This window comes from Cynocephalus volans, chromosome 8, assembly GCF_027409185.1.
Source record: "Cynocephalus volans isolate mCynVol1 chromosome 8, mCynVol1.pri, whole genome shotgun sequence".
In the NCBI taxonomy this organism is placed as follows: domain Eukaryota; kingdom Metazoa; phylum Chordata; class Mammalia; order Dermoptera; family Cynocephalidae; genus Cynocephalus; species Cynocephalus volans.
Genome location: NC_084467.1, coordinates 31679903 through 31706826, shown reverse-complemented (window position 1 = coordinate 31706826; position 26924 = coordinate 31679903). Strand labels below are relative to the sequence as shown.

The 26924-nt window shown below is 38.6% G+C and overlaps 1 protein-coding gene across 1 annotated transcript in view; it reads right to left on the bottom strand.

Annotated features, from left to right (window-relative positions):
- The window catches only part of MACF1 (microtubule actin crosslinking factor 1), a 226051-nt gene that overhangs the window by 80502 nt on the left and 118625 nt on the right, over nt 1-26924 (bottom strand). The window contains exons 45-58 of the mRNA XM_063103580.1: nt 26338-26856; nt 25373-25549; nt 24984-25107; nt 23463-23671; nt 22781-23098; nt 17550-17716; nt 15741-15897; nt 13742-13859; nt 10358-10420; nt 9319-9560; nt 8170-8299; nt 6945-7144; nt 4131-4626; nt 1964-3435 (exon numbers count right to left, since the gene is read on the bottom strand). Of these exons, the coding sequence (XP_062959650.1) occupies nt 1964-3435; nt 4131-4626; nt 6945-7144; nt 8170-8299; nt 9319-9560; nt 10358-10420; nt 13742-13859; nt 15741-15897; nt 17550-17716; nt 22781-23098; nt 23463-23671; nt 24984-25107; nt 25373-25549; nt 26338-26856 (4392 nt within the window). The remainder of the gene's footprint in view (nt 1-1963; nt 3436-4130; nt 4627-6944; nt 7145-8169; nt 8300-9318; nt 9561-10357; nt 10421-13741; nt 13860-15740; nt 15898-17549; nt 17717-22780; nt 23099-23462; nt 23672-24983; nt 25108-25372; nt 25550-26337; nt 26857-26924) is intronic.

Here is a 26924-nt window from a genome sequence, read left to right as displayed (position 1 = left end):
CAGTGACAGCAGTGAAAAGTGATAGCAGTAAGAAATAATACCTGATATCATAGTAGTGGGGAACAAAACAGAAGTTACCTCCCTCCTATAACACATATACACAGCCAATCCTACCAGTACAATGTAGAGGCCCTAAACAAGAACTTTGATACAGAACTCAAACTGCATAGTAATTTAGGAACATTTAATAAAAAGCAGCCCCAAATGTCTCTAATATCATTGAGAACATCACCATAGTAGAGAACAGTACAATTTTTAAAATGTTAACTTGCACTCACTAAGAAAAACTTAGTGCAATACAATGTTTAGAAAATGAGGCAAATAAGGGCTGGCCTGTGGCTCACTTGGCAGAGTGTGGTGCTGACAACACCAAGTCAAGGGTTAGAATCCCCTTATCAGTAACTTTTAAAAAAAATAAAATAAAAAAAATAAAGCAAATAAAATTTAAAATAATTCCTACGTGAACCAGAATCTGCTTAGATAAAAATATTTCGGAGCCTAAAGGGACAAGCTTCAGTTTTCTAAGAAATTCATTTAGTTGATTAGACAGTTAATTTTAAGAAAACTGGATCCAAGTAAATTGGATAACTGAAGCATACTCGTAGAAGAGAGTCTCTGCTTTCAAAAAGCTTACAACAGAAGAGGAAAGAAAAACACGCAAGCTAAAATGGGAGGCCACACTGCCACAGGAATAGGATGTGGGACTTCCTAAGAACACACATTGGCTCATGGGTTTGAATCTTCTCTACCTACCTTTTCCTTATCTAAGTGCCTCAAGACATCCAAATACAATGACTTCTGTTGCTCCAAATTGTAATATCTCCAAACATGGTCAGGGGGCTTTCTGCCAATGTCCCACTTTAATGCTGAATGTCCCCTAAGCTCCTAGAGGGGCCCTTCTGAAACAGCCACCTTTCTGTACTAGAATCTTGTCTACAAAGGTATGACCTTTCTAGGGACTGTGTGGCTCTGACCTGGTGTCAATATCACCTCTTCATCCATGCTTTTAAGAGAAAGAATTCTGATGTGCAGGGAAAAAACGAATTTACGCTATGGCAGGAGTATTAATTGTCTAAATGGGAATAATTAACATTAACGATGAAAATAAAGTGAAAGGAGGACACAGTGGCAGAATGAGACACCTTTACGTATTTACAACAAAGGAAACCATTGGGGCAAAAGGCTCGCACAGACAAGCCAGGACCCAACAGACAAGCTCCTCACCCAGGAAATCCACACTTTCGGGACAAGTTGTCTAGTCATCCCCTGGTGTTTAAATTTAGACTCATGAAATCTCAAGACTGAAAATTCTTACTCAGGCAGATAATTAAAAGATTTTTGCAGTTAAAGTAGTACTTCTCAAACTTTCTTATAGGCAAAGAATTTAAACTCTTGAGGAGTCTGGAGTGTATTCTTAAGCTGCTTGCTATAAGTGGGAAATTTCTTTGAAGTGTCATGTTTTATCTTAATAATCCATGAGAATTTTATATTTTATTCGCTAATGTATCAACAGTACATCAATAATTTCCCCCCTGAAATCTGTGTAAAATCAACACTTTAGGAAGATGAGTCCATGTTTATCTTACGGCTTCTCATACCTCAGTTTGAAACACAGGGACCCAAAGACACATTCACTGCTGTTATAAAATCGGTTGGTTAATTTGAAATCTCAAGAAATCACAGAAGGAGATTCACAGAGTAAGAGATAATGTTTGAATATTTCTTTCTATATCCTTAATTGGTTATAAAAACTAAAATAAGCTACAATAAAAAAATCTTAAAACCAGTTTGCTCAGAAAGTCCAAGAGACTGTTTAGTCTCCAAACAGTGTGCTTTGATGGTGACGGAAGTGAGAATGAATCCAGAGACAGAAGTTAAAATGTATACTCAATCGGTTTCTAAGTTACAAGTGAAGAAATACACATTAGACAGAAAAAGATTAAAAATCAAGGTCAAGACTTACCTTAAAATCTGCTAGTTGTTGGTTGATGACATCAACTTCGGTCCCCACTACCCACTGGAGCGCCTCTCCCTCCTCTGCCGCTGTGGTTGCATCACTGAGTTCTTTCAATTTCCTATAGAAGTCCTCTACACGGTCCAGTGTCAGCTCTAGCTGTTCCTGCCGAGCTTTACCCCTTTCTGTCAGTTTGCCACACTGTTTGTTCAGGGCTTCTAGCTCTCTCTTGAGACCTAACAAGTCCAGAGTTCCCTCTTCTTCCAGCATTTGTCGGCACTCTGCTTCAGAGGCCTTTATGTCTAACTTAAGTACTTGGATTTTGTTAAGGAATAGCCGTACATCCTCAATTTGGGACTGGAGGCTATCAGTGTCTCTGCCGATAGCACCCATACCATCTAGTTCATCGTCCAGGTCCGCCAATTGAGAAAACATCTCTCGGACTCGGCAGTGAAACTGGCCAATCCCCTCCAGTTTGTTTTCCATCGTCATGCAGCCACTGTTTACTCTTTGCTTCACTTCTAGGAACTCTTGCTGGGTGACTTCAGCTTGATGTAGAAGCTGGGAAGCATCAGATCCATCTGGGGCATCTTCTACCAGCCCCTGCGTGAAGTTCCTCAGATAGTCTACCTGAGGCTCCAGAGCCTGCAGTGCTTCCTGTTGAGCTCTTAGCTTCTCCAGGTTCTTGTTGCTACAGGCTTGAGAGCCCAGAGCATCAAAGATCTCAAGCTGGTGTTTAGCTCCTTCAATCTTCTTTTCAATATTCTTAAAGCTTTCCTGGAACTCCTTGAGCCTTTGAGTCATTTCCTCGAGCAACCCTGTTTTGGCCTGTAGCTCTTCTGTAATGGCATCCATGTTCTGGTTGATCCCAGCCTTCTCATCCCGGATATCATCTTCATCAGTTTCAGAAGAATTGATCAAAATGTCAGCAGCACTATTCAGTATTTCCAGCAGGGAGCGGCGCTTCTCTACGTCACTCAGCATAGCCTTTGATCTCAGGAGACTGGACTCTAGCTGCACTGGATCCAGAGTGACCTGTAACTCAGACATCTTGGCCTTACAATCTTCTATCCATGGCACAAGGTCTTCCATGTGCCACTGATACTTCTGAGCTTTCTGCATACAGTCCTTGAGCATAGATTGTCTATCTGCGGTTTTTTTACTAAGCTCTTCCCAATGGCTTTTGAGCTCAACCAACTGGTTTTGTAAAGTCCTTTTCTCTTCTCCAGGAGGTACAGAAAGAAGCAGAGATTCCCCTTCGGCCACAATCACCTCATAGGAACCACTGTGTTGATTAAGGCTCTTTTGAAACTCTTCATTCTCCTGTAGCTGAGACTGTAGCCGCTCCAATTTTGCAGAAATTGGGCAGTTTTTTGCTTGCTGGCTTTGTTTGTCATCCAACCAGGTCTTCAGCTCATCAAACATTTGCTGGTACTGCTGGGTGCTGGCAAGGGCTGCCTGGAGTCTGTTCATGCGATCAGCTGAAATGAGAAAATGAAATTGAAATCAATCAAGCCTGAACATGGCATTTAAAATGTTTGCTGAGAGTATATGGTCTAATCTTAGGGGAAGGAAACTGACATTAACTGAAGACCTACCATAAAAGAGGTACATAACTGGGCTCCTTCACATACTATATCTTACTCAATCCTCATATTAACCTCAAAAGGTGGTCTGAGTAACAGAAGTAAATTTTTATTTCTTAGCCAGTAAAAAGTGAAAGTCATAAACATTTCCAGAGGAGGCAATGAATTAATGACATAATTTTTCTTGTAAAAGGTCATCATAAGAAGTCCAGAACATGTTTTAACTTTGCATATGTGTGTGTGTGTGTGTGTGTGTGTGTGTGTGTGTGTGTATGCATGATATAAAGAAAATAAGTATCAGTGAAAGTGTGTATGTAACTCCACCTGTTAGTACACCTATAGGGCTAAATCTCTACTTGCTGGCTGAATTTATATTAGTCCTCTTATCTCTAGGGCTATGCTATGTAAATCTTCACATACTGTTAGTGATCAGTGTGTAATAACCATAGCAGTTCTCACTATAGCTGGAAGAGGGGATAAATTAACACTATTCTGAGTCCAAAAGATACTTAAGGGTCATGCTAGATTCTTGGGACTCCTTTCTGCTTGCCGCTAATAATGGCAGAAGTGTGTTCCTCTCCCCAACTCACCTGCAAGGTCTTCTAAACCTTGGAGAGGCAGGGCAACTGTCTCCAAACGCTTCTTGAGCTCATCCTTGAGGTACTGCTCACCAATGAGCACTGAGAGTTCATCACACAGTGTCTGAGCCTCCTTAATCTCGTGGTCTAATTGCTCTAAGTCAGATCGAATCTCACTAGTTTCCTCCAATTGCTGCTTTACAGCCTCAGGTTGGGTGCTGATGGCCGACTGGCCACTCAATCTCTGTCCAACTGCCTTCACTTTCTCTGATAAATCCTGGAGTAGTTCCTGGTACTGGGTGCTTTTGACAATAGCTTGGTCAATTTGGCTGGAACGGGAATTGAGTTTGTCAGTCAGTTCAACCCACTTCTGATTGATGCTCTGGAGTTCTTTCTGTACTTGACTGGTGGATGGAGAGATATCACCAGGGCCTGTTAGGATGCCCTGAGCTGCTTCATTCAGCTGCTCATGCTGTTGCCTGCGTGTTTCAAATTCCTTCAGCATAAACTGAAACAGAAATGACACAAAGGCGTTTAAATAGAAAAAATAGATCTAAAAGCGGCATCAAAATAAAAAACTGATTTTGGATTGTAATAAATGGTGCCAACCCCTTTTGAAAATAAACCAGGGGGCTGGCTGTGTAGCTCAATTGATTAGAGCTCAGCCTTATAACACTACAGGTCACAGGTTCAGATCCCCATACTGGCCAGCTGCCAAAAATAAATAAATAAGTCGGAAAATTTCAAGGACCAGGCTACTAGGTCAATGCAGTATCACCTAACAATTGTTCAATAAAAACTTATTTTGAAAGGATCGTTGATAGTATATATTTTATTTCTTTTCCTTATTTGTCCTGTTCTGTTTCGACATCAGTTATTAAGGTTGGCTTAGGCTAGGAAGTTTGTTCTCTGGATTGGCATTCATCAGCTTTGCCATGCAACACCCAAGCCTCTGAACTAGGAGTTGGGAACATTGGATCCCGGAGCCAGCTATATTACTGGCTGCATAGTCATTTCAACCGTCAGTGCCTCTGTTTTCCTTAGCTTCTTTCTCAGAAATCTAACAGCACATATATAATCTGTACATTACAATACATCACAATTAGATAAAGAGCTTCTTTAAAGTAAGAAACATGCTTTTTTTTATCTATTTTCTATCTCCTGCTACTCATCAAAGTTACGATTATGGGCAGTCTGGAGTCAGACTGCCTGCATTCAAATCCTGGCTCCATCACTCACTAGCTGTATAATCTTAGCCAAGTTTTTTAAAGTTCTCCAAACCTCAGCATCCTCATCTATAAAACGAGGATAGTGAGGAACTTATCTTGGCTGATATAAGGACTAAATGAGATAATTTATGAAAAGTAATCAGCATTTACACTGTATAAAAATACGAATGACCTAAGGAAATAACAGATATGTGAACAACAAACTATAATAAAATGTAATAAAGGTAAAAATGATAAAAGACTGATGTGAACATAGAACATGAAACTGTGAAAGCATGGAGTAAAAGGGATTGATTCTGTTGAGGATGACAAAAGGTAGAAAAGAGAAATCAGGAAAGGCCCCGCAGATGTGACAATAAAGAATGAGTTTTCCAAGCAGAGCAAAGAGTAAAGCTGGTGGAATGTTACTTCAATAGGGCCTCAGGTTAGTAAAGGCACAGAGATCAAAACTATTTTCATAATAACTAAGATGTTATTTGCCTTTTCAAATTCTTATTCTTTCACAAATGTTCAGTGGAGTTTTCCAGAGGCTACATGACATCTACTATCACAACAGATTGAATGCAGAAGCAGATATGAGAATATTAAATTTACCAAACATTAAAGAGATTTGCAAAGATATAAAACAATGCCACTCATCAAATTTTTTGTTTTAGAAAATATTTTTTCATAAAAAATATGTTACTATGTTAACATAATGGTTTTATGATTCTTATTTTAAAGTTAATTAATATATACATATTTTTAAAATTCCTCAGTGTTTTAATACAATAAATATCAATTGATATCAATAGATAAATACAAACTCTTTGGGATCCTCAATAGTTTTTAGGAGAATAAAAGAGTTTTTAGACCAAAATGTTTGAGAACCACTGGATTAGAAAACTATTTGTAACTAGACCAAATAGGACTCAATAATTACTTAAATGCATGGACTGAAAGAAAGTATTCTCTCAAAAATTACTGTTAGGTCTTAACTTAGGGAACTTGGTGGAAGGTGGGAAGAAATGGAACAGGTTTGCGGAGGATGTGAGGCAAGGAAAAGGTTCTGGGCAGGATTTCATTGGAAACGACATAATTTTGACTAACCAAATTTCTATGATGTTAGGCACTTAAGTCAATTTTTGTGAAGTTTGATCAGCAGAAAATCTTTAAATGAAGCCAGCATATATTATATTAACTAATGAAGACATATTACACTGAGTAATGAAGATCACTATTACTGGGAATTAAAAATAAAATGATTCTATAATTCCGATACTGGCCAGCTGCTAAAAAAAAAAATAAATGAATCAGAAAACTTCAAGGACCAGGCTACCAGGCCAAAGCAGTTTAGAAAGTTTCTCATTCTCTCATCCACTCATCTTATTACCTCTGTTAATGATGACAATAATAGAATTAGTGACTATTATTTACTATTTGACATACACCTTGATAAATACCTTACAAAAATCTCATTTAAACTGAAAAAACCAAGACTTGAGAGGTTAAATGACTTGTCCAGGGTCATGTGAAATCTACTTGCTGGGAACAGCACTCAAACCCAGGATATGTGACTCTAGTTTCCTTGCTTTAAAACATTAGCTATATTGCTCACCTGGACCTGTTGCTTTTGTGCATTCAACATGTTGGGGTCAATAGAGAGGGGCCCCAGCACTCCCATCATGAGTTCCTTCTCCATCAGCCAGGGCCGGAGCTGGGATTCTGCAGCCTGGAAGCAGGCCAGATGGCTTACAGATTCTTCTAGCTGCCTTTGCCGAGCCACAGTCACCTCAGTGGCCCTTTCCCATCGGGAATCTGTAGAGAGGAAATGAGAGAATGTATCTCTTACCCTCATCAGCAACTGGCCCAGTCCCTAAATTATGTTCCTAATATACTACAGGAAATGACCCCAGTAGCAGGATTTAATTTTTTTTTTTTTTTTTTGTCTTTTTCGTGACCGGTACTCAGCCAGTGAGTGCACCGGCCATTCCTATATAGGATCCAAACTCGCGGCGGGAGCGTCACTGCGCTCCCAGCGCCGCACTCTCCCGAGTGCGCCACGGGCTTGGCCCTAAAATTTTTTTTAATTAAAAATAACCTCTTAAGATTTTTACTAAAGTAGCACAGACAATTCTACATCTTGACTGTGGTGGTGGTTAAATGAAACTACACGTGATAAAATTGCACAGAACTATGCACTCACACACACACAAGTGAATGTAAAATACACTACATTATTTTAAAATTTACTATATGGTAAACATCTTTCATGTCAATATACCTTTTCATGCTAGTAAATATTCATCTACATTATTTATAGTTCAGTAATATGAACAAAACTTATCTAATCTCTTTATTGAATATTTAGATTATTTCCCATTTTCATTTTTATCATCAATGCTCTCTTTGATTCTTTTTTTTTTTTTTTTCCTTGACCGGTAAGGGGATCACAACCCTTGGCACGGTGTGGTCCGCACCACGCTCAGCCAGTGACCCAGCCAGTGAGTGCACCAGCCATCCCCACATAGGATCTGAACCTGCGGCCTCGGTGCCACCAGCACCACACTCTCCCAAGTGAGCCACGGGGCCGGCCCTCTCTTTGATTCTTGATCACAGTAGATTGTCAGTCTGACTTGCACAAAGAAGCCAAATTTCTGACTCTTTGAGTGGATTCTCTAAATTTTTTCCCTAATCAGGCACACTCTGGCCCTATGTGGGACTCTAGTTTATTCATGAAAATTAATAAAAATAACTCCTGCTTTATACAATGTACTGAAATTCTCTATTGGCTTTGAAGACAAGCAATTTAGTGAATTTGCAACACCCCTGTGACAACTTACTGAGCTCCTCTTGCATTTTCTTCCAATTTTCTGCTTCTTGTGAGTTAGGATATGTCATCAATAATCCAGCCAGGGCTTCCTTTACTTTTTGGATTTTTGGAGAATTCTGTTCCAATTCAGCCAGGAAGGCCTAGGAGAGAGAATATCATGCATGCCATGAGATTATGAACAGGAAACAAAGCTGTGTGTGTGGTAGAAATGACTGGAAGGCTGGACAGCAGTTATAGTCTCTACTCTGATTCTAATCCATGACTTGTTTTGTGATTTTAAGATACTTAACCTTTCTGCTTCGATTTTTACTTCAAAATGAAAATTTAAATGGCAAGATCTGAGTTTCTTTCATGTACAACACAGCACTAGAACCCAATAAGACAGAATTATTATATTAATTACTATAAACTAAAAGTGCCAAGATATGATGATGATGTTTTTGTAATTGGAGATGATGTGGTATGCTCAACTGGAATATTAAAAATTTTGGGAACCAAAACACCAAAAAACCCAAGTCAAAACCTTTGGTAAAAATTTCTTACATGGGGCTGGCCAGTTAGCTCACTTGGGAGAGCACAGTGCTGATAACACCAAGGTCAAGGGTTCAGATCCCCATACCAGCCAGCCACCAAAAGAATAAATTCCTTACAGGATTTTCTTTTCTTTTTGATAACTGGCCGGGGATCCAAATCCTTGTCCTTGGTGTTATAACACTGTGCTCTAACCAACTGAGCTAACCAGCCAGCCCTCTTCTTACAGGATTTTCTATGGTCTTTTATCTTCTGACATTTTTCCTAGTCCCACATGTCAACCTGAAGAATGAACTGTAATCACAGTTATTTAGGTCCCTCCAAAAGAATGATTTGGCTCACAGCATCATATAGAAAATGAGATCCCATTCTCAGTGAGTTGATGCTTCTGGGGAGTGCTAGTCTCTTTCTGCAAACATACCTGGTTTTGTTTCTGAATCTGATTTATAGCAATTTCTAATTTCACAGGTAAGACAATTCTCTAGGAGAGTTAAGTAATATTAATCATTTTGAAGTCAAAAATACTGCTCATTGCAGCCTTACTTTCAGTTCCCTGGGCTTGGGAAGGACACTGGGATGGCAGTCCCTTCCTCTTAGTGTTGGGATACAGCTAATGTAAACACAGTACCTTGTTAGATTCAGCTTGGGCTTTCACTGTTTCTGTCTTGGTTGGAGATGACGAGGCATCCATGGATTTCAGGACTTCCTCTTTTGATTCTAGCCACTGCAGCACTGAGCTGGCCTCCCTCTGAACTTCCTCCATCCTGCTGAGGACAACCTGAAGTCCTTCCTGGCGTTCTCGAAGTACTCCCCCGAGTTTCTCATACTTCACGTTTACATCTGACATGTCACATTGAATCTCCGTCAGATCTAATATCACAGAAACAGAAATCAGACCAGAAATAGCTCTCCAAGCATTCCCTTTAGTTCCTCTCTCCTAAATTACTTGTCAGGATTAAGCATCTCTTCTACTCCTTCTAGTGAACTAAGGATTATCTTCCTGCTAAATCACATAAAAGTTCCTGTTTACGTACACAAAGCAAAAGAGCTCTCATTATCTGCTTTCTAGTTTTGGCATTATATACTCAGATGTATACCTTAAAATGCTAAATAAACATGGGAACAACAAAGGTGAAGGGAGCAAAAGTAAGAATTCAACCTTAGTGTGCTATTGGGATTAATGGGCTTGGAGCATTCTTCTGCTCCCTATTCTACAAATTACAGAGAAATCACCCAGGTGAGAGGCTGAAGGCTAGACTAGAATACTTCTAGCATAGCTTCTTTTTTTGTGGCTGGCTGGTATGGGGATCTGAACCCTTGACCTTAGTGTTGTCAGCTCCACGCTCTCCCAAGTGAGCTAACCAGTCAGATTTAGCATAGCTTCTTTATAATTCAAAGATTTGCATGTATTTTTCAAGGTCTTTCCTTATTGGCCTTATCTAGTGATCCAGTTTATTTCCTCAGTACCTTTAGTTTCAGGTGCTGCCAACCTGTTTAGCAGATAGCCAGCAAACAGAGAGGCATCACAGTTGCTTCTCCCCAGATTTTCACCCTCACGTGCATCCTGGCAGCATTGCTTCCACACATATTGAAACATACACAGATGCAAACACGAATACTGTCCTAACACACCCAACAAAGAGGCACTGTTGAAATGGCATTCTCACCTTTGCAGGTGTGGTATCCGTTTACACTGCCTACAGAGCTTCCTACAGAGGGCAGTACGGAACCTGAGCAGAAGGACAGGGAGACAAACAGGGCAAGACCAACGTGTTAAGAATACATACAGGCACTGAATTTGTTCTATGGCACTCACTTTAAGGTTGGGTATCAGGAGGTTAACACAGCACAGGACAACATACTCAAGGAAAGAGACAAGTTATTTTAATTTAGCTGCCAGGCAACGAAGTGTCACTCAAGTTGTTTTAGCTCCTTAACAGGAATGATTCTTAATCCTTTCTAGAGGAAATTCAAATTCTCTTCTTAAATCTCCAACTTGAATTCTCTGAACCCTGTCTAATTTTGTGAAGCAAGTATTGCTAAAACTATTAAGTATTTAGAATGGTATCTGCCACATTTTGGAATGAGTATAAAGCCAGAAAGATTCACCTTTATCATCAATCACTTTCAATATAATAAAAATGAACAATAAGTACCATTAGGAACATAAAAAAAGCAGCATTCTTTCATTAAAGACATTAAAATGAGGCCTTCTTATATTTATTTCTGCAGGTAGATTCCCTGTCTTTCCTTTTATGACCTCTTCCTGCTCCTCTTTTCCCACCAGAAAACAGAAATTATAAGCATCAATAAATTTGGCTCATAAACATTCCCAGAAACTCTGCTTTGGGCCTTTGGTTCTGTTTCTAACTACCACAGTTCTACCCATATTCTCCCGGAGTTGATTTCTTGTATTTCAGAGGAGTTTCCCAAGTGAAGTAAAAACCAGGTCATGTAATAATAAAGATTATATATAAATCTGAAAAAATATTCATGATATAATGTTACATTAAAAGGACAGAATTAAACTTATGTGCACTGATTTCTCTGTGCAAAAGGTCACACATAAGGTTATATTAAAAATAGTTGAGTTAGGATGGGGATTATAAACCTTTTAAATGTTAATATTACTGTATTTTCAATTAAAGAAAACAGAGAAATCATATTTCATTGCAGTGTGGTTATGGCAAAAAAGAAACTGGACTAGTAATTAGGAGAAGAAGGTCCTAGCCAAGGCTGTCACTAACTCAGTATGTGAACCTTAATCGATGGACACAGTTTCTTAACCAGGTTCTTCTCTAGGATATGAAGATAATATTAACTATCCTGTCAATTCTCATGGGGTTATTGGAGAGAGGACATAAGATAATGTTTGTGAAAGCACATTATGAAACAAAAGAAGCTACACAAACATTAGGAACTGGAATATTCATGATTTTTTAGAGTTGAAAGAACTTTGAAAGTGATTTTCAAAGCACTCAGGGAGGTGCTTTAAAGATTCTATAAATGTTGGTTTAAATTTAACATTCAGGTAAATTTCTAACTACTTAGAAATGACAATAAAACATTCACTTTCTATTATGTTGAATACCACATCTTAAGCCACTAGACATAATCAATTTATGTTGCTTTCGTGGGGAGAATATAAAGTAGCTCCTTTTACTTCTGTGCATATATTTAAACTTCTTTTTTAAGTGTTACTGACTGGAAAAGTGGTAGTACTTCAACAGCACTTTATAATATTCAAATCTGTGCATGTCCACTCTTGTACTGTACAAAGAAAAACAGCTATAGCACATATATAATATATAAAATAAAATGACAAAGAAGTCTGAGGTACATCTACTCAGAGCAAGCTCTCATCAGGATAGAAATGTATGATAATAGAATTCTTTTTCTTTTTTTGGTGGTTGGCAGGTGTGGGGATCTAATGATAATAGAATTCTTAACACTTCAGGTCATGATGATGTCAGCTTATAGACAGCTTTTGTCCTCAATGTATTTTAGGTGTTTTCTATGTTTAAGAAAAGAATGTGAGCCCTTATTAAATATTCTCAGTGGTTTAACTTTGAAATAAGAATTTCTTATTATGTCACTTTTAAGTCTCTAGTTCAGTCTAAGCAAAGAGTATCCTGAGATTAAGTGAACTTTTAAAAACATTTGTCATCATTTGCAATTACTTATCTGTGTAAGCCATGTTTTCTGGATAGAATCAAATCAACCAAAACTTAGAAATAAATCAGACAGTGAAGATGTAATCCCATAATCCTCTTTTTAAAATTTTTATGTTCATAAAATTTTTATGTTCAATACTCTCACTGATGGATGTCATAATAGATAAATGCTATACATTAACATATAAGGGAAATTTAGGCCAACAAAATATTATTTGTTTTATGCACTAGGGCTCTTTATGAGATTTTCATTTTCTCAAAAAAATTCTAGTGCTTTAAAATGCTTGAAAAATGACTGATCTAAGTCCAGGAGTCAGCAAACTATAGCCTACCAACCAAATCTGGCCATTTGTCTGTTTCTATATATAAAGTTTTATGGGAACACAGCCACACCCATTCATTTCTATACTTTTTTTTTTTTTTGGCAGCTGGCTGGAATAGGGATAGAGCCCCGGACCTTGGTTTTATCGCACCATACTCTAACCAACTGAGTTAACCAGTCAGCCCAATTTCTGTACTGTCTATGGCTGCTTTTGTGCCACACTGGCAGTTATGTTGTGTGTGACAGAGACTATGTGGTCTGCAAGCCTGAAATATTTACTATCTGGCCCTTTTCAGAAAAAGTTTGCTGACTCCTGACCTAGTCACATGGTAATGTCACTGACCTTAGAGTATAAAAATCTCTAATTCCCTGAAATGTCACTTCTGTATAGTTCCAAGAAATTTTTAAACTTTAGGATACCAAAGAAAAGTAGACATTCCCAGGAGGAAAAAGAAAGTAAACTTTTCCTTTACCATTAAATTGACTATATGAGAACACTGTCATAGTTTGGTAATAAAACCCATGAGATCCCAAATAACCACCAGCAAGTGACTGTGAATTCACATTAGATTGTACTTAAAAGACTTAATTTACAGCCAGAGGATTATTCATACATTTGGACACAATCTATGTACCCCCTTCAGGGAAGTGCACCAGTCTCTGGTGTACCAATACTGACTCCCAAATACCTACCTGGATATCATGTTCATACCCACCCAGGGCTGATCCAAGTTTAAAAATCATGCATATCCAATCCCATGTACATGTTTAAAAGAGAAACTCCTCAAAATTAAAACCTATTTTAATTCTTCTTTGTTTATTTGACAGTTCTAAGTGGGCCAACTAGTATATTTATTTTTCCCATCATGGGAAGAAATTTTGCAAAATGGAGCAATGGAGGAAACTGATCAGGTTGAAGGGGAAGACTGCTTTGTGGACACCCTTTGTTTTCATATCCAAACTTGATTCTGACTTTAATTAAATAAAGGGGCATCTCCAAAGGTCAAAGCAAAGGATGATGTTTATTCACTATATTTTGAAGAGCCTGTACTCACCTGTCTTGGCTTGGGAATCAGGTGCTGTGATCTCCATGATGAGATTTTCTAAAGAAGTGCCTTTGTAATTGATCTCTTCCACCAGAGTTCCTTTACTTGCCCAGTCATCTAGGAGACCCTGTTTATAGAACAAAATGACTAAATGTAACATCTGGGGCCTTCTCATAAGTATGAACACCTGTTCCACACATACTCCCTAAAGTTTTGACAAGCATTAAGCCCATCCTCATATATTCAGCCATTTCAAGATCCTGATTTAGCCAGCCAAGGTACAAGAGGATAATATCCTGGAAGTTTCAGGAACTTCTAATTTATTTACTCATTCATCAAATATTTATTGAGATTTTACTATAGGCCAGGCACCATGCCAAACACTGGGGATACAAAAGAGGATTACAACACAGTTCCTAAAACCAGCAGTTCAGATTATCAATTGCATTATAACGTGATAAATGTTATTACAGAAATATGGACAGTGAACTCAGAGCACAGGAGGAGACACATTTAATTCTGCCTAGAGGGAGGAAAGCTTTGAATTAAGAAAAGAGTTTGCCAGGTAGACAAAAGGGGGCAGCATACATGTAAAGAATAAAAAAGAAATGGTAACTGGAGGATAAATGAGAGCTAGATATTGACATGTGGAGAAATACAGAGAATCACAGGCTAAATGTTGCATTTATCAAGAGAACTTTATGGTAAGGCTGAAACCAGCGCTCTAATGACCATAGAAAGCCATTAGGAAACAATGGCACCTATTTTAAGACAAAAGGACTAGGTCATGCTATGTCTCTAACATGTGACTGCCTGCCACAGTAGTAGGATTTTACTCCTTTCAAAGCAGGAACACCATCTTAACCTTCAATCCCTTCCTCTACACTAAATATCCCTGACAATCTACTTAGTTTGCTTTTGACTTTAAGCTGCTGAGTAGCAGGAGAAAAAGACACAGAGCCATTAACACCTACCAAGCTCATGCTGCCTAACTTCAAACAGCTTGTCAATTCTTTCATTAATTACTGTGATTCCCAAGTACCACAGTCCCCAAACTATGCACTGACTCACAGGATATTTTAAAATTTTGAGGGAAATACAGTGACATCTGTTGGACACCACGTGAACAACTACTATTAAGTTGTCTGGACTCAACTACTTAGTAACTGGAACTGTTAAATTGTTTTTGGTCAGGGGGAGACCTTGAGGTGCCATGAAAAATTTCTTGAAGCACTAAGGGCATTGTGAACCAAGAAAGTTGGGGAACCTCTGTCCTAGGTAATTCCCGACAGCAAATGCTACTGGTACCAGCTCTGTGAAAGCGATCAAACTCTTCTTTTTCATCTGCTGAGGATAAAGCTTAACTTAGAAAATAAGGATGAACGCATGAGAATCTGTTAGAGGCAGATTTGGCTTATTTTCACAAAAAAGAAGATAATGTCAGAGGTGCAAGTAGAGGCTGGATGACTATGAATCCAAGATGGTACAGAAGGGATTCTGTAGGGAATGGGAGGAAGGTTGGTCTCATCCCTGAAGATACTTTCCAACTATCTGATTCTAATTTGTCCTTTAGTAGATGGAGTAGTATTAGTTCTTCTCTCTTCGATTTCCTGATTATATATCTGGTCACCTGCTCACATGTATTCATCTAATTCTCATACATACAATGACAGTGTGAGGTTCTCAAGGATTGCACTTGGACAACTATCCTTTTTATAACCCACCATAGCATGAGAGTCATCCAAGATGTAGCTGAAACTTTATAAATTTTATTCCCTGATAATTTGTTTGGTTCTGGTTTTTAAATAGATGTTACAAGCACAGTGCTCAGTAGTGCCAGGTAGGAGTAGGTGGGAATCACACGAAGAGAATGTAGGAATTCCCAATCTGATGCAGATGGATAACTTGGATTTTTCAAACCACTTCCCCACCACAGCTAGAAATCAGTTCATACAAGCTTCCAAACTGCTGTCTAGCCCAATTTCTGGAGACCCTTTTGTTCACCTACCTTTAGGTATTCAATATGCTTTTCCAGCTCTTTAGCACTCATGAAAGTCTCTGAAGGTGGAATACTCCCTTCAGTTTCTTTCAGCCATTTCTGGAAAGTCCTAATCAGCTTCCGGAATTCGTCCAACTGCTCCTGGCAAGATGATGCATCTTTCTCTCTGTCAACAAAGAAGTTTTGTTACTTGCCAGACTAAGCTTTGTAAAGTCAACTTGAACTAAAGCTAGGTTCATTCTGGGACTCTTAGGCATCAGTTTCCTAACAGGGCCTTTCCTTCCCATAATCTTCTCCATAGCAGGTTTGGCTGAACAACCACATATAATACAGGAGAGCATCAAACTCAGGAATCTGTTGCCCTTGTTTGGACATTTCTGAGAAAAGAAGTCTTCAATCTTACACTAGGCTAAAGTGAAAGTGAGAAAAAACTAAAGGGAGCCTGCTATTTAGGTACTATGATACAATGGAAAGAATGCAGGCTCTGGATCTTGATTCCAACTCCACTACATTTTAGGTATTTGACTTTTTCAAGACTCAATTCAAACGTGAGAAATTAGGTGATTAGCCCTAGGTTAATTTAGCATGCCAATGAATAAAATAAAACAGCAGAAAATTTTGGAAATAGCCACATCTGTTGGTGAAATGTCAATCCAAAGATTATGGTTCCTCATAAAGCTAAAAGGCCCTCAGGATAGGGGAAGAAAAACAAAGCCTTCTTGGCCTTTGTCCCAATTCCCTCTACTAAATAACCTGCTGCTAACAATGTTGGTTGGAGTAACTGCTTTACTCTAGTCACTAAGGCAGTCATCTGCTAAAACAAGTCAGGGGAGTGCCAATATAGCCCTTAATTATGTCTGGAAATTCTCTTCCAATTTTTCTTTTTATTTCAAATTCTGCCATAATCCTACTTGCTGCCTTAAATTTGTTCTATTTGGTCCAGGCAACCTGAGCTTTGTTGATCCAGCAGAGCAGAAACTCAGCCCCATTACCGAAAAAGAATTTATTAGTAATAGAAAACACTAAGCATCAAGTAGATTGGGTAGGTCTGCCTAAATAAGGCACTTTCCAACCTCCTATGACTCAGGAGCAAAGTGCCGGATGCCATCTTTTCTGGTAAAGGAGGAAGGAAAAGATCATTTCACTCCACAGCAAGAAAAAATAGTTCCCCAACACTGACCAACATGTGAAAATTGTGGAGGCCCAGAAAGTGATACCCCAAAGTGAAGGTCTCAGGAGCAGTCTCAAAAGCAACATTTTCCTCTGACCTTCTCCTGCCCTCCTGTCTCTCAGCTTCATTCTTCCTTGAGGCAAGTCATAGAATCTAGCATACCTCTTCCCCAAGGCAGGTCACAGACATACTCTAACCTTCCCCCCTGCCTTTCTGTCTTGGAGCTGGCCATAAAGAAATTCTCTGACTTACTGTGTCTGATGTAGGTCATAAGACTCTCATTCCAGAACAGGTCCTGCCCTATACCCTGGAGGAATGAATGCTACCCAGAGAGGCCAAGAAGAATCTGAACAAACATGCCTTGCTAGGTTTTCCTACTCTTCTATTAGCATTAAATCATACTTTTCTTGTCCAATCATATTTCTACATGGCTATGCCTGCTTCATGGAACCTAAGCATAAATATGGACAATTTTCCCTATATTTTTGAGTCTTCATCCTGAAGGTTCCTGTGTCACATAAAATTACGATATAATAAAATTTTTTATGCCTTTTCTTCATATTAATCTGTATTTATCAATTGATTTTTCAGAGAACTTTCAATGGGGGTTGAAGCAGATGTCTTCCCTTGGCCCTTACAAACCTCACCTTTCTTTAACTGTCTTCTGTAGCTCTGTAAAGTCTTTTTTGAGGTTCTGTACCCTGTCCTGGTGTTGGAACAGATCCAGCGCAAAACCAGAGGAGCTCAGTTCAGTTACCAGGTGCTCAAGGGTATCTAAGTTCTCCTGTTGGTCTTCCATTTCTAAATTGAGCTCCTGTCAAGCAAACAAAGAAATGTATTAAATCCTCTGATCCTTACAAATAAATGTACTCAAAAAGATGAAAGATATCTAGAGTAAAGTCTGTGGCAAGTTCTCCCTAATGTGTAGAAAAAGATGGAATAAAAAAAGAGGAATGCCAGCTGGCCCAAGTGCTAGATAGAAACAATAAATATGTAGGACCTCTCCAATCCACTGGAGAGTGGCTTGGAATTACATAGGAGTCTTGTCTCCTTTAAACAAATGTTGGAAGGCATGGGAGGTGGCATGACAGAATAAAAAGAATGAAGGTTTTGGGAGTCAAAAAGATCTGAAATTCAATTATGGCTCTGCCACTAATTAGCTTGTGATCTTAAGATACTAAATTTCTCTAAGTTTCCATAGTCTCTTCTGTAAAATGGGATAAACACACTATCTCCACTGTTATTTAACACTGTATTAAAGATATTAGCTAATGAAACTAAGAGAAAACAATTTGTGTAATAAGAATAGAAAAAGAAAAGGTAAAACTATATTTGTAGATTACATGAAAGTATATATTTAAACCCAAGAGAATCAACAATACAACAACGTCAAACAATGAAGTAATTCAGTAAGGTAACAGGATATAAAATCACACAAAAATCAGGAATGAAAACTTCATTTACAATAGCAACACAAAAGGTTCAATCTTAGTAATCAACTAACAAGAAACATACAAAATCTAAACTTTAAAACACACCTAAAGGCACAAAAGCAGAACTGGAAAGACATCCGTGAAGATGTGTGTATGCACATGTATATGCATATACATGTATACATACATGTGTGAATAAATGCATTTAGTATGACCCAAATAAAAATACCAACAAGGTTTTTTTTCTCTAGAATAAAGTTGATTCTAAAGTTCACATGGAAAAATAAATGTGCAACTATAGCGATAAAAAATCCTGAAAGAAAAAAAAAAAGAGGACTAGCCCTACCAGATATTAAAACACACCATAAAGCCTCTATAATTAAAAGTGGTATGCTATGGTACATGAATAGATACCCCAGAGAAACAGAATAGAAAATCCAGAAATAGAGTCAAATACACATGCAAATTCTGTATATGATAAAAATGGCTTCTCAAATCTCAGGAAAAAGATGGACTTTTCAATAAATGGTATTGGGAACAACTTAGATCTTTGGAAAAAGGTAAACTCGATTCATACCACAGAATAAACTTAAATTGTTAAAAGATTCAAATGCAAAAGGAAGGGAGGGAGGGAAGGAAGGAAGGAAGGAAAGGAAGAGAAAGAAAGAGAAAGGAAGGAAGGAAAGGAAAGAAACAATGAACATACAAGTTTTAGAAAAAAGCATGAGTAAATTCCTTCAGCCCAGGTTTGGCAAAAAGCTTTCAAACTATAACTAAAAATACATATTCAATAAAAAACTAATAAATTCTACAATGTAAAAGATTTAAAAAACCAAACAAAACCCTTTATATGGCAAAAATCACCATAAGCAAAGTCAAAAGACAAATGACAAACTGGAAGAAAACATTTCCAACATATCACAGATAAAGAACTAATCTCTCTAAAGTATAAGAACTCTTAAAAATAGAGAGAAAAAAGGACCAAAAAACTTGAAAGGAAAATGGCAAAAGACATAAAATAATAGTTCTAAAAAAAAATGACTCAAATGTATAAATTGATGCTCAACTTCACTCATAAGGGAAATAAACATTAAAACCACATTCAGATATCATGTTTTACCTATCAGACTGGCAAAAATCCAAAAGTTTGATAACATTTTCTGTTGGTGAATATGTAGGAGAATCAGGTACTCTCATATACTGTTGGTGGAGATGCAGAATGATGAAATCCCAGTGGAGGAGAATTTGGCTATCTAACAAACTACACATGCATTTACCCTTTGATGGAACAATTCCACTCCAGCAACTTATTCTGAAGATATACTTCCAACAATATGGGAAAAATGTGCAAGGTTTTTCATTTGTAATAGCACAATTTTGGAAACAACCACCAGAATGTCCACATATAACAGTCTCATTGAATAAACCATGGTTCATCTACACAGTTAATAGATGGCTTTAAAAAAATAAAGAAGATCTCTATAAATTAATATTAAATGACTTCCGGGACATATTAAGTAAAAAAGCAAAGGGCCAAAGATTATATATATAATATACCCTCCTTTTCTGTAAGGAAGAATAGGAAATAAGAATGCGAGTGTATGTTCATTTTGGAAAAAAGAAATAGAAAAAATGAACTTGTAATCCATTTCTATCGGGGAGGTGATAATAGGAATGGAAGAGACAGGAATGAAAATGAGAGTATATCCATATTCACTTCCTATACCCTGACTATAATTTTTTGAATAGTTTTGACTGTTGAGCTACGTTAATGTTTTACATATTTAAAAATAAAATTTAATCAACAAAGAAAAATAAAATCTTAAAGTTGAATACAAACAGAAATCAATGAATCTAATTATATATAAAATTACAGGAAAAGAAGATTAAGATAACATTCTTTTTTGGGGGTGGCTGGACAGTATGGAGATCTGAAAACTTGACCTTGGTGTTACAACACTGCCCTCTAAACAACTGAACTAACTGGCCAGCCCTATTTAGGTAACTTTTTAAAAAAAATTTTTTTATTTTTTAAAAAAAAGATGACCGGTAAGGGGATCTCAACCCTTGGCTTGGTGTTATCAGCACCACGCTCAGCCAGTGAGCGAACCAGCCATCCCTATATGGGATCCGAACCCGTGGCCTTGGTGTTATCAACACCGCACTCTCCCGAGTGAGCCACGGGCCAGCCCCTAACTTTTGAAAACTGTACAGAGTAGGTTATAGTTGAAGGACAAAAAGAAGTCCAAAGAAATCTTCAATTTTATTTTGTAGGTTTGTTGTTGGTGGAAATATTAGTGTAATTCCAAAACTATTTTATATTTATTGTAGGATAAAGCAAATAAGTAAATATATTAAGGTTGCTGGGAACTAGGGCTCACCCTGTAAGAAAAGAAGATACAAACGTGGGATAGAGGAAGAATCCTGTGGTGTTGAGCTGGAACTGAATTATGATCTCATGATGTAAAAGACATACACATGTATTTCCAAACACTATCCAGGGAAAGTATCTAGAAGAAATGACATCTCAGTAGCTCACCAAGTGTCCAGATTTTTTTAAAAAAATAATTTAAGGGCTGGCCCATGGCTCGCTCAGTAGAGTGCAGTGCTGATAACACCAAGGCCGTGAGTTCGGATCCTATATAGGGATGGCCGGTAGGCTCACTGGCTGAGTGTGGTGCTCACCACACCAAGCCAAGGGTTGAGATTCCCTTACCGGTCATCTCTAAAAAAATAAATAAATAAAAATAGATAGATAGATAGATAGATAGATAGATAGATAGATAGATAGATAATTTATTATACAAACATGTGGGGTACAATGTTGACTTTCCAGATTTTGGTTTCCAAATATGATTCCCCATTAAAAGGAGGGCTCTTCAGGGCTGGCCCGTGGCTCACTCGGGAGAGTGTGGTGCTGATAACACCAAGGCCACGGGTTCAGACCCGTATACAGGGATGGCCAGTTCGCTCGCCTGGAGAGCGTGGTGCTGACAACACCAAGTCAAGGGTTAAGATCCCCTTACTAGTCATCTTTAAAAAAAAAAAAAAAAAAGTAGGGCTCTTCTTGGAGAAATAGCTGATTTCAGGTATTGGACAAGGAAATTACACGGTGAGCCTGAAATATCTTATTGTTCCGAAAGTAAGAAAGTGCTCTTATGCTGATGGAGGCATGTCAAAAGGTATAAGAGACAGCTTGAATGGGTTCCCCTTGACAAAATCTGGGGAAACTTTTACATATCAGAAAGAATATTAATAATAATGAACACAGGAGCCTTCAACTTTTAGAAGTAGTGAGTAGAACTGTGTTACTAGAGGTGGGAGAGGGGAGGCAAAATAGTGAGAGGCTGGTTAATGAACACGAAATTATAGCTAGACAGCAAAAAAATAAGTTCTATTGGTGTACAGTAGTGCTAGGCATCTATAATTAACAATAATTTATCGTATATGTTGCAAATGGCTAAAAGAGAGGAGCTTAAATGTTATCACAAAGAACTAAGTTTTTGTGATGATGAATTTGCTAACTACCCTGATTTGATCACTACACATTGTATACAATGTATTGAAATATAAATCTGTACCCCATAAATATAAACAATAGATACGTCTCAATAAAAAAAATTTTAAAAATATATAGGAACCCATAATGATATTCTCTCTCTTATGTTTTTTTTAAAATGAGATAAAACACAATTAGCAATTAGTGAATCTAGGTGAAGAGTACATTGGTATTTATCGATCCATTCCTTCTACTTCTCTGTTAAGTTAGAAATTATTCTGAACAAAAATCAAAAAGTTAGAAGAGCAAACAAAACTAAACAGGAAAATCCCACCTTAATAGAAAGTTGGATAAACCCAAGGCAGCAATGTAGAGATATAGGAATTCTCAGGTAATACAGGCGGAAATGTAGGCTAGTGCAGCTATTCTGGAACTCAAATTGGCCACTATTTAGACAAATTAAGTATTCACATATACTATGACCGAGCAATTCTACTTCTGGGTATATATATGTGGTAACTGTTAATACTTGTCATCAAATATTTCTAGCTCTGCACCTTCTAGGTACACAGTAGGATTACATTTCCCTACTCCCTTGAAAGTTAGGTGTGGTCATGTGAAACTTGCTTTGGCTTGATACGCCCTCTTTCCACTGCAGCAGTAATCATGAAAGCTTATTATGTCAGGATCAATCTGTACCCAAGTGACTATGAGGGGCTGAGTGCCCTTGCTGAACATGTAGTATGAGTGAAAAATAAATCTAGGCTATATTTTTTAAAGATAGACGAACAATACCTAGTTTATACAATGGCTACGCTAATTTTCTAAGATAATGTAGGGAAAGTTTCCAGTACACTGATTGACACAGTATGTGCATAGCAAATGTTGGTTTGCTCCTTGCCCTTCTCTCCCCTTTATTCTGCCAACATGGCAGATATATCCTCACCTGAATCTGTTGGAAGAAATGTGCAATATCTTGATCTGGCTGATTTCCAGAAGCCAGCATCCGACTTTTGTTTTCCATGAACTGCTGCAACTTATCAGAGAGATGTTCAAACATCTCCACCTGGGGCAGAAGCTTCTTTAGGGAGCTCTCCTTTTCCTGCTGCTGGAGACAGAGCTGTTCGAAGCGTTGGCTCACTTCTGCCAGTTTGCCCTGAAGCACTGCTGCTGTGGTGCTGTCTGCTGTCTCCATGAATCGGGTCACCATCTCACGGGTGGCCTCCAAGCTGCTCTTTTGCCGAGCAATGTCCTGCTTCAATTTCTGTCATCGAGAACAGGTCTGTCAGCTGCTGGTCACTTATTCCAGGATATCTGAGCCACAAACTAGTCACCTTCTAATAATTACACAGTTCCCTCCTCAAAGGGGTTGGAAGATTGCAACTGAGACTTCAGAATAACACATCTTATCCCCTTAGTTCTCCACCCATTCCATCAGATAACTTTTGCCATCACCACTTTTCCTCAAGTTCAATAGTGGTTTGGAAATTGGGTAGAAATATCTTTATGTGGATTTGACATCACTTCTAATTCTTATTGGAAAATTCACAGAAATGAATTTTTCTCCTGTTACTTTTTCAAAATTATGTAATTATGGCACATGGTAAACACAGCTTCATAGGTCTTACCATATTAGCGGCCAGGGTTTCTTGGATGACTCCTGATGACAGTGATGCTAACTGCTTCCCTTCTAGGTTTTGTTCAACTTCTCTGATGGACTGCAACAGGCTCTCCAGGCTTTCCTGGACACTCTGAGATTGGGCAATTGACTTCTGCAGCAGAGCAGAGCGCTCAGCCAGGCTATGAGAGAGCCTTTGGAAGTAGCTGAGTACGGAATCTGGAAAATCAAGGACATGAGAAAAAAAGAGTAGATATTATTTTTGCATTATGCTTTAAAAAAGAATGTATTTGGGCTAGCCGGTTAGCTCAGTTGGCTAGAGCACAGCCTTGTAACACCAAGGTCAAGGGTTCCTGGTACCAGCCAGCCCCAGCCACAAAACAAACAAACAAACAAACTTATTAAATAAATTAAAACAAAATATTTAAATTGCACATATTTATTGTAATAATAATCGACATCAAGACAAATAGAAGGAATAAGCTTGAAATGCATTAGTATTAAGAGCCCAATTCAATAAGCATTAGTTACTAACAGCCAGAAATTGTACTAGATGCTGAGAACAAAAGATAATTAAGATAAAGTCTCTGCCATCTGCAAATAAAAGACTCTGAAACAGAGCATAGGCAGAGAAAGGCACATCACAACCAACAGTAAAAATAAAACCCTAAGTGCTATATTGGTACCTAGAGTACTGTCCTTGAGATGTCCAGAAGGAAGAATAATTATTTCTTATCTTTTGTTTCTTTTGAGGAGTAGGAGTGGTGGTCAGTACTCTACAAAGGAAGTAATCTCTTGAGTACATCTTTTTCCCCCCCCTTCCCCTTAAGGAACTTATATAGTGGTTTTTTTGGATAAGTAAAAATTGTATATATTTATGGGGTACTACATGATATTTTGGTATATGTATACATTGTAGAATGGATAAATCAATCTATTTAACACTTGTACTGCCTCATAACTTTTCTGTGGTAAGAACACAAACATTTTCTTAGCTGTTTTCAAGTACATAACACACAAGCATACTTCCAAAAGTTCATGAAAAACAGAATTAGAAAATAATATGAATCTTTCCATGAACTTTCTGAAATACCTTCATATTGTTGTTAACTACAGTCACGACGATGTACCCTTAGCTACATCTTGAAGCATGAGCAAGATTTCATCATGCATGGTAAGCACTCAATAACTGTTAGCAGCTAAGCAACAGGAAAAACTTCAGGGGTAATGTAAAGCACAAATGACTGATTTACTTGAAGTAGGGTGATTTACTAAGAAGTAGGGTGTGGCTAGCAGGTAGATGCCTGCTAAAAGCGGGTTGAAGCCAGACTATGAAGGTCCTTTAGTGGTGCAAGAATAAAGATCATTGGAGGGTGAGCTATTTGAAGAGAGTCTATGTCTGTTCTTGTTTATATCCTCACCCCAAGCCTAGCACCACAGATACTTACTTGTACAACACAGTGTGATATACCGCACAACAGAGGTACACACTAGGAATGAATGGAGAACTACTGCTGTCGCTGCTTCATACCTGTAGTTTCTTGAACATGCTTGTGGTCTGGGGCTGGCTCCCCTTCAATTTCCATAAGGTCATGAGCTACTTTTTGGAGCTTCTCTATAGGTACTTGGTGCTCAGCCAATTTCTCCTGTAACTGCTGCTTGTCCATGAAAAAGGACAAAAGAAACACATTTGAGTGAGTAATCAAAGCTGATTGTAGGAACCTAGAGCAACTAAGCAGTTTTGTAGAATAATTCTGTTTATCCACAGCCATAGTTATTAAAATAAAGTGTTTAGAAATTAGATCTTGTCCAAGGCATTCCAACCACTGCTTTTAATCTATGCAAGTATTTGCTTTTCTTTGAGGTACTCTAAGCCATGCAAAGGCTTGACATTCCAACACAGCCTGTGTCCTGACTTACCTTTGTCGTTGCAAGCTGCTCTTGCAGAACCCCAGGGTCAGAGGCAATAGTATCTGAGAGAAGCTTCTCCACATTGGCCTCACAAGTCTGCAACCAGGCCTGCAGGCTGTCAGCACTGCTTTGGAACTGCTGATACTGGCTCAGCAACATGTTTAGGTGAGAGCCCAATCTCATACACTGTGCCAGAGAAAGAAAGCAAACCAGACCTAAGCAAAGTCAGGCCAAAGGCAGCAGCTTCCTGGGCATAGCCCAAAGAAAGAGGTCTGGCTTCCTTATAGAGAACTTACTGTAACTTCAGATAATAGTAGTGTAGCGCCAAGGACCCATGGACAGACAAGTAGCAATCATCTACAAGTCCTCATTGTTTGCTCCATACTATTCAATTCATCCTTATTATATACCCAGGAAAATTTAATGAATTGTATGACAAGCCACCAAAGAAATATACATAAGGTTGGGGGCGAAGGCAGAAATTGAGAGGTTAAAAAACTGTTCCTTTTGGGGGATTAGAGATGTTGGCAGAAAGCATAAGACAGGTAAGAACAACTGATCAGATTCTAAACTTTAGGAGGAAGAGGGAGTTCTTTGGATAGGAGGAAAGATAAGGATTTACCCTAGATGCTCTGTCCAGGAATAAAGACTGTGCAATTGGTTTAAGTTTCTCCTGTGCTATGTCTCTTGGGAGCCCAAGTCTGCTGGTCAGGATATAAGAAGGTGAGCACCTCCACCTTCACTGTTGGTGTGAGACACATTCCTGACACTGCTAGGATCTGGAATTAGCCCAGGGACCTACACACTTTGCACTTTTCGCATGGTTCACAGAGATTCTCTGCTTGTGGTCAACATATGAATCAGCTCGCCCACTGTGTCCTGGGGTTCTTATTCTGAGCCCCAGAAACCACCCACAGCTGTTTGAGGACTGCCATGATTGCTTCACCAGACACTGCCAGGCACCTCCCTCTTACCTTTGAGTGGAGAGCAGTGTATCTTTCTGTTGCATCCTTCAGCTTGTCCTTCACTAAGTTTCCAGTTGCTGATGGTTGTTTGCTTTCCTCAAAGCTGTTTTCCGTGTCCAAGACTTTCTGTCCTGAGATAGTAACAAACCTCAAATCTCCTTTGTGGGAAATGACATCCTCTGAGAAGCTTCCCTGCCGCTTTAGCAGGGAGGGAAGGGCTTTGGGGCTGCTGTCTCCCTTATGCATGTTCTCCAGCTCTTTCTCAGACCGTTCCAACCAGCTTTCAAACTCTCTATGATCCTGCAGAAACTTTTGCAACTCATCCCGGAGCGTCTGCACCTGCTTCAGTTCTGTCTCTGACTGGGCCAAAGAAGTTGCATATTGTTCCTTTAGTTCTCCCAGCTTCTCTTGCAGCATCTGTCGTTCCTCAGGTGTGAGATTATGGCCGTGCTGGTCCAGGAAGGCCTGAGCTGACTGGGTGGCCAGAATGAAATTTTGCTGCTGGGATAGCAATTCTTGGTGATGGGCCTGGTAAATAATCCCCCAAAACAAAGGACAATCAGTAGGGAAACCATGATAATTTGTGGTTATGTCTA